A 9,156-nucleotide genomic window follows, 5' to 3' on the forward strand; every position below is an offset into this window, starting at 1 on the left:
AATTAGATAACTAAGCGAAAACAATTTTCAATTATTAACTATTTCTTTGATTCAATTGAGAAAATTGTAAATATTGTATATTATGTTTAGCTACGATGCGGAGCTGAGAAAGTATTGTTTATACACCGTGGATTTTTATCATTAAAATTGTTTTTCGTGTATGTTAAAAATCATAATTATTTTTAACCAATAAGAAAAAACTCCAAGTAACCTAATTGGCCAAAAATAGTTTATTCTTTCCCTTTTCACAACCGATAGGTACTAACAAAAATATTATATATTTAAAAATGTTAGTATAAAAAAGTTAAATTGTATGAAATATCCTTTAGACAGAACACTATCGAAAAACGTTGGCAATATTTGCATATATTTTACACATGAGAAAACGGTTTTACAAGTAAATGTAGTAAGTTATTCTAAAAAATAACAACGAGAGAGTGCGTGTATGAAAAATGGCATACAATGCAAATAAAAAAGTTCTTGAATATCTACTGTTTACTTAAAACGGCACAACTCAATAGTTATGAATTTGAAATTGTGTTCAGTCCTGAAGTATATGTTCTTATAGTAGGTACTACGCTAATTCATACTATTTGAATCACAGTCACCAATCAATAATACAATACTCAAATTACATTATAAAATCTTCATAAGTATCGAATAGTTTCAAAACAGTTTTTATTTCCAAAACTTATAATTTAACATTCTGAATCCGAGTTTATTTCTTTGATAAATTAACATGTATTTGAAAAGTATACTGTTTTTCTGCATGGCGTCATTCTTTTTCCAATGTCAAGGTGTCCCCCCAACTGAAGAACAGATTGTAAGTAAACCAGCACTTATTATTAATTATGATCGAGGTATAACGCTGAAATTCTTGTTTAACTTTATACAGCGATAGATATTATTTAGAAAATTGTTTTCCTAAATATTTATTTAAATCATGTTTTTATTCGAATGACCGACGAATAATTTTTCGAATGATCGACGTATAATTTTTAAATTGGATAATTATTATGCAAATAAAAAAAAACCTTAGACTATATGTTTTATTTTTTTATAAATATTAATTTTTTCTTTAGTTATGTTCTTTAATTGTTGACATATTAAAAAAAAATGTATTACAATTTGTCGTATAAAAATTGTTAGAAAGCAACTTAGATTTTGTAGAATAAAATAAGTATTGGAATAAATAGTCTTAAATAATATTGAATAAAAAGATCATTCGAATAAAAAAGACTATATGCCAAACGTAATATCGCTTCTCCAGTGGAACAATGGTGTAAGTACAGGGGCGTAGCCAGTAGGTAGGCCTGGTGACCCGGGCCTAACCAACATTTTCTATATATGGGGCATTCTGAGTTAAATCACGCGGTTATCGGCCTGACCTCCTCAAATTTTTTTTTCAAACTTCCTTAAGTCTAATATTAGATTTTATTATTTGAAAATTTTTATCACTAATTTTTGCCCCAACAATAGAGGGTTTTAAAGTCATTTTTCCAAAAAAATCGATTTCAACAAGTTTTAAATTTCTGAATTTTTTTTCATAAAATCACAGACAAATCAAATCTTTTAGTCTAATAACGGGAGTGGGTCGAGACATATATTTCTAATTTTTTTTTAATAAAGAAATTTTTTTTTTTTTAATCTGAAATAAAAAATTTTATTTCAATTTTCTTATTAAATAATAAAACAAGTCTTGGTAAATTTTGATTTTTTGCATATTTTAGGAGTAAAAAGTAAAAAATGTTCCTTAGGAATAACATTACAAATAATACACAGGGGCATAGTGTGAGCGCTATGTGTCCGTTGCTGCTTGATCCAGGATGAGTGACCACCCGGGAAAATTTTCATTATTAAAAAAAAGTAAATAAATAAATCTCGCCCCACTTTCTTTAGTAGACGAAAAGATTTTATTTAAATCTCTGATTTTATGATAACAATTTCAAAAATTTAAAACTGGTCGAAATCGTTTTTTTTAAATAAAAAACTTTAAAAAACCTCTATTTTTGGGGCAAAGATTAGTGATAAAAATTTCCAAAAAATTAGAGTACTATATTAGACTAAAAGAAGTTTGAAAAAAAAAATTTCAACAAAATTTGAGGTCAGGCCGATGACCGCGTGATTTGACTCAGAATGCCTCATATATATAGAAAAAGAAATTAATTATTAATAAGAATAAACATTAATAACTTTGTTTATCAATGGCTTATAGTGAGCCTACCCCCAAAAAAATTCCTAGCTACGCGCCTGTGTAAGTGCAAATTTAACTGTTCAACAGAAAACGTGTTTTAAAATTTAGGGCAATGGTAACCGTACACGATGGTAAACGACAAAACTGCTCTCTAGCGGTCAATAATAAGTATTACACTTATGCCACGGTTTTACTCGATAAAATTCAATGTTATCATACTGTTTTCGTAATTAAGTCAAAAAGTAAAAAATTTGCACTTGCACCATTGTTCCACTGGAGAAGCGATATTTTGTTTAGAAAACGTATTTAATGTTCTTACAATCGCCAGTTACGCTTAGAAGAATATTTTTCACTTATACTAAACATACTTTTACACTTATTCTGAAAATTATAGAATATGGTTAGAGAACTAGTCGCGTCAAAAGTGGGGCATGATGGCACAATGGACTTAAGTCAATTACAAGAAGTAGTACTCAAAGTAGGACAAACAATCGACGAAAATTGTAATGAAAATGATGTGGATTTAGGTAATAGATAATAGAAAAATGTTGAAAAAACAATTTAATAATCAATTTTGTAACTTATGTAGTTGAAAATTAAAAAAAAATTGTAATAAAAAAATCATAACACTTAAAACAAATGAAAAGTTAAAAAAACGGGTACATTTTGATGATGTACAAAACAAATTATAAAATGTGATAATTATCATGTGATATATTCATTAACCAATATCACTATGAATATATAATGTGATTTGACTTTATTATTCTTAAATTACAATAACATAAAAAACAAATGTTTTTCAATTGTAACACGATACTATTTTCGATTCCCTTGCTGTTAAATTTGGTAATTTTAATAATAAACATTACTATGTACTTTCAGGTTTTCGATATACAAATGACGAAGCTGTAATCTTCATCCTATCGTTTACAGCTAACACAAATCAAAGTTTAATTGTAAATAAAAACTATAAAACTATATTACAAATAAAAAGCTCGTTAGTTTGTTTGTGTTAAGATATTGAAAATAATAACTTTTAATTCTCTCATTTAAAACAGGATTAACACTTATAACATTAAACAGAAATGAGGAATTAAAATTTAAAAAATTTTCCTAAAATAAAACTTATAGCTGCATGTCTGTTACGATAAAAAGATTATTTAAAATGTTTTATGATTTTTTTTTCTCATGTTTTTTTTGCCCAAAATAATCGAAAAAATACCAAAACAATTTAAAAAAATTATTTTTATCGTAACATACATGCTGGGTACGCTTCAAAAAGTTCCGCGGGAAGGGGGGTTTCTCCAAACGTTTGTTCATAGTTTAGCGTTTTGGTTCGCTAATGAAGAATCAGTTATTGTGTTAACTATAAAATACATTTTAAAATTAAATTCTTATTCTGAAAATTATAGAGCTTTGTTAGAGATATAGTCAAGCGAAATTTGAAGCAAGGTAATATCAGGTAATTAAACGATTTATAAAAATATTCAATAAATATGTTGAGTAAAATGGTCAAAAACCATTGAAAAGACATCATCATTAACAATCAAATGTAATAACTATAAAAAAGTATTTTTTTTTAAACTAAGAGTTAGTAATAAATAAACCTAATAAAAAATTGAGAAAATTGGGACCATATTTTTATTACATTATTATTCTAAAAACTACTATTATTTTAAATATTAATGTTTTTCTAGTATACCACATAGTTATTCTCAACTCATTTGACCTGATTCGTTTGTTTAAAAAATGTATAATATTTTGTACTTTCAGACCGTATGTTTCATAAGGATGATGTTATGACCTATGCCCTAGCGTTTGCTGCTACAAAAACACCGGAATTAAAGGTAAATAACAACCATATTACTGTATTTCAAATAAAAGGCTTGTTAGGTTGGTTTTGTGAGATATTCAAAATATTTAAACTTTCAAAAAGTTAGACATCTGCCATTTTTTCATTTTGGGTCTCGATAAATATTGTTTTTCTTTTTTATAGTAAATGATTTAGACACTGATTCTTTACATATAAAAAAATATTTAATAAAAGAACCATTTTCGAACGAATTTTTCCAACTATTGATACAGTAAGAGAGAAATAAAATATAATATATTCTCCCATTTTTTACATAATATGAAATTAATACGTTAACTACTATATAATTCATGTTTTTTTTTGCATATAAAAACCTTATGGCCTATTTTGTGTCTTGTAGATAGCAGTTTTTATTTCGCTAAGGAGGAATCAATTTTATTTGTTACTTGTAATACACTATTTAATTTCTAATTATTACTCTTATAATAATAGGCAACAGTAAAAAGAGTGATCCAGAGTTACAATAATAGTAATTTGAAAAGCCATAGAGATATCATAGCAATATGCAGGATAATAGTAGATGCAGCGCCGGAAGTAACCATAGGAGTACCCAAATATGAGCACTTCATAAAATATTGGAAAAGTAATAAAACAATAGAATTATATTCAATACATGTGTCAAGTAAAATGTTCAAAAACTAATGCAAAAAAATTATAATACAATTTATCATTTTTATAGATGTAAATTTTTTTTTTTTCAAACTAAATATTAAAACTCGAAAAATAACTAACAAATTAAAAAACCTTTTTTGATGTACAAAAAAAGAATAAGCAAAACGTGAGATACGTGATATAACATTATTCTACTCATACAATTATTTGAAACAAAGACGTTTTTTTTAGTGTAACATTGTTATTCTCAACTCAATTGGCTTGATATGTTTGTTTACATAATGTATAATAATTAATATTTTATACTTTCAGATGGGAGATTCACAGCGGAAACAGTTGAAAATATCATCTTTCGAAGTTGGTTTTCTTCATAGTTTGATTATATCATTAACTGTTCTCGAATTACTGCATGTATGTAATATTTCACATATTCATATACAAATGTAGATTTGATTGATTAATATACTATTTTGCTCTTATACTTCGTCACTATTTATTGAATTATTACCGAATCCCCGCGAATCAGTCCACGGTTTAAACCCGTAAACAAAACCAGTGGCTTTGTTTTGTAACTAGTCACTTTTTTTAATGTAAAAATAATACCAATCCAAGTACCATTTCGAATTTGTAAGCTTCGTGGAATTTTCAAATACTCTGTTAGTATGCTAATTTCTAATGAAGTCCAGTAGTCTGTGTATTTGAAGAAAATCCAAAAACCATAAAAGGAAATATCGCATCAATGAAATTAAGGACCTCTTAAGCTCTACATGGAATCTAAAGTACACATTGCTTATTACAATCTAGCTTTTCTTAAAACGAAAACCCTCTAAGTAAAATTCGAACCGTTTTTCCAAGTTTTGAAATTTTGATGACATTTTGTTCATATTATTTCGGCGCTTTGCAATTTAAGTAACACTATTTCAAAATAAGCCAATAGACTTTTTGGTAAAAATTATCAATGGCAGTAAACATGTAAATTTAAAATCAAATTATTGTACACAATGAAAAGACTAAGACTTTACAATTTTTGAGTCGGGTTTCCGTTAACTGTATAAAATATTCATGATTTTTGCTGAGAGCTATTACTGAGACAAAGGGAATAATATTTAAAGGTTTAAAAAACATTATAGTCGATTAAAAGGGATACAATGGATGAAAATAAACGTGTCATCTACCATGACCACTTATATGGTAGAAATATGAATTCATTTTCATATAGAGAACTCCTCTAGTCAGAACGGAAAATTTGAACCAATAATAGGATTGCGCATATCATTTGGAAATGAGTACATTTTATTCGGTAAATGTTTAAGCAGAGCTATAGAGATGAATCCAACTTTTGGCTGGTTGACAATTTAAAAAAAAAAACGGTATCGTGATAAGTTGTAATAACTATTATGTAGATGATGTCATAAATAATGTCTATACCTATTGAAATTTAGTACAGATATGTCCCCTTTTAAATTCCTACTAAATTGTAGTAATTTTTTTTATTTTTATAAATTTAAATAATATTGCACAAATAGTAAGTTATAAGTGTTTATTTGAAAAGAAACAGGGATTTTATAGTTATATAAGTCGTTATGACGTATTGTATTTTGAAACATTTGTTTAATATCATTTTAAGAGAATTTAAAAAAAAATTATATTATTAATTAGATATATTATTATATTATTGGATTACTCAGATATAGTAATACCTCCGTCTAGCTCATTTCCAAATACCAAAGGATATAATACGTTTCCATTTACGTCCTTTTTTTCGTTGCGGTTTCCCTATGTTCAGCGAATATTTTAACGGCCACTCCTGATATTTTGCAATAACAAGTAACCATCAAAGCGTTAATTTGAAAGTGATTTTATCCGAGAGGACTATACAGTAGAATATAGGCAACGAGGCGACGGAGGATTTAGGGCAGACCTCAAAATACAAAAATAATATAAGAAATAGAGAACCCTCGTTCTACGGGTTAAGCCTATTTGTTGTTTTGCCTTAAAATATTTTCCATCTGCTTTCAACACAATAATGTAAAATTAAAATTAAATGACAATGCTATAGAGAAAAGGTAAGTGTTATGGATAATGGGTAATTAATAACCGATGGTGTTTATGCCAAATAACTCTTCTATAACCCAGTTCCTACTAAAATGGTCTTTTTAGTGCACATATTTTATTTCCATAAAACTATCTTTATTACACAGCCTAGAAATCTAGATATCCTAGATGTAATATTACTGAAATCAATCCAAACACCCATTCACCAAGAACCACTATAAGAACTCGACTCGGACCACCTACCCGTAAAAATTACAATTGATGCGTCCTTATCTTTCACCGCATCTACCTGTAAAATCATAACCGGAAAACCAGATTGGGACAAATTCAAACAGCATATCACACAAAACCTAATCATTCCCAAAAATATTTTAAACACTTCCAAAGCAGATGACGCAGTAAAACACTTACGTGAGATCATTTGCAAAGTGGCCGAAACATGCTCAGCAAAAAAAAACTCGATAACAAATTATAGTCCAAATCAACTTTCTCCCATAATTTTAAAATTAATTAAATTGAAACATCAAACTAGGAGACTCTGGCAATTGCATAGACAACCTGAAGTTAGGAAAAAACTAAATTATCTAACAAAAGAGGGTTAAAAACTCACTTGGAGAACACAGAATCAACTCTTACCAAAAATGTCTATCAACAATACACCCAGCAGACTCCGATCATTGGATGACAACCAAAAGATTAATTAAATTAAACTCCAATAAAATCCCTCCATTAAAAGCGGGAGATGTTTATCTAAATACAGATTACGATAAATGTGAAATATTTGCTCGCACCCTTACAAATGCTTTCACATTAAATAACTCACGAGATAACACCACAAACGATCTAGTCCAACAAAAACTAAGTGAGCCCGATGTTCTTCCCCAAAATATCTTACCGTACTCGAATTCTAATGAAATATTAGACATAATCAAGAAATTGCCAAAAAGGAAATCTCCCGGACACGACTTAATCACTAACACTATCTTAAAAAATATCCCTAGGAAAGCAATAATATTTTTAACAATATAAAATAGCCACAATTATTCTGTTCAAAAAACCTGGTAAAGATAACTCCAACCCAATCAATTACAGACCAATTACGCTTAACAGAACATATAAATGACGGATTTGAAAAAAAAACAACATGCAGGCGCAGTCTTCTTAGACGTAGTACAAGCCTTCGATCGTGTGTGGCACAATGGTCTGCTATTCAAATTAAAAACTTTAAATACCCCGACCGCAGTCCATAATCCAATTGAATCCTACCTCTCCAATCGCTGTTTCAAAGTCCGAATAAACGAGACAACATCGGAAACAAAACAAATCGATGCAGGCGTTCTTAAGGGTTCAAAAATATCACCTTTACTTTTTAACTTACGCGTCTCGGATTTTCCTACAATAAATAAAACTGAAATAGCACTATATGCACATAAAGGAAATTCAAAAATGGTGAAAAAAATGAAAAATGAAATTAAACCCTCAAAAAAGCACAGCGGTCCTCTTCACTAACCGTCGCCCCAGAACTCCTAATAATTTAAAACTCTATGATAACAATATACCATGGTCACCTAACATCAAATACCTCGATGTCATCCTAGACAGAAAACAAAAATGGAATTCTCATATCACCTCCAAACTACAACAAAGCTACCAGAGGCTTAAAATACTATACCCGCTGATCAACCGACAAACCTCATTAAGCTGGAGATGTTCTCTTATGATATATAAACAAATCTTACGACCTCTACTGTTATATGCTGTTCCTGTATGGGGAAATTGCGCTAAAACCCATTTACACAAAATACAAATATTTCAATCAAAAATTCTAAGGATAATATCAAATGCTCCATGGTTTGTTCGTAATGCTGCACTCCATCAAGATTTTCAGAAACCCACAATAACTTCTAATTTACATAGTGGTAGGTGGAGGGGGTGCAGGGTTAAAGAAATTGGGATTTCAGGCTATTTGCGAATATGGACATGCTTACTCGATAATGTGTCTTGACACGGTAGTAAGGGGGGGTTGAAGAAAATTTACACGAATAAATATTTTGACAATTTAAGCAAATTAAATATTATTTAAATCGAGTGTAAAATTTTTTCTCAGTAAAACAGCGGCCAAAATAATCCTACCTGGTTTCGCTGAACACCGGGACTTTTTCCTCAGCGGGGAGCCAAATTTGACACGGTAGTAAGGGGGGGTTGAAGAAAATAGATAAAACCGGCTTAAAAGTTGTGGTTTTTTATTAACTTTGAAAACAATATGGAAGTATATTAAGTGAATACGCGGGACGGCGGCGGATGGCAGTCGCGGATCAATGTTAAATTAATAACTGATTATCGGATTGCCTACAGTGGTCATCGCCGCCGTGTTTCGCTGTCAAGATGACACCCCCCCGGACCTCTTCATACACCGACG

At 29.4% G+C, this 9,156-nt stretch overlaps 1 protein-coding gene and 1 long non-coding RNA gene across 2 annotated transcripts; both read left to right on the top strand.

The window, feature by feature from the left end:
- The first annotated feature begins 552 nt into the window (after positions 1-552).
- LOC126841693 (uncharacterized) lies at positions 553-3,663 on the top strand. Its single transcript, XM_050578282.1, has 4 exons — positions 553-823; positions 2,589-2,721; positions 3,080-3,153; positions 3,610-3,663. Exons 1-4 carry the CDS (start codon positions 740-742, stop codon positions 3,661-3,663), a joined length of 345 nt encoding a protein of 114 aa, XP_050434239.1. The 5' UTR covers positions 553-739.
- Positions 3,664-3,966: 303 nt separating this feature from the next.
- LOC126841694 (uncharacterized) lies at positions 3,967-5,140 on the top strand. The gene is made up of 3 exons (XR_007686239.1): positions 3,967-4,044; positions 4,503-4,653; positions 4,995-5,140. It is a non-coding gene; the product is annotated as an uncharacterized LOC126841694 (long non-coding RNA).
- The last annotated feature ends 4,016 nt before the right edge of the window (positions 5,141-9,156 follow it).

This window comes from Adelges cooleyi, unplaced genomic scaffold (assembly GCF_023614345.1).
Source record: "Adelges cooleyi isolate 19-005CV unplaced genomic scaffold, UGA_ACOO_1.1 ACOO_flye_CR_arks_rails_tigmint_CR_PRNA_405, whole genome shotgun sequence".
NCBI classification, from domain to species: domain Eukaryota; kingdom Metazoa; phylum Arthropoda; class Insecta; order Hemiptera; family Adelgidae; genus Adelges; species Adelges cooleyi.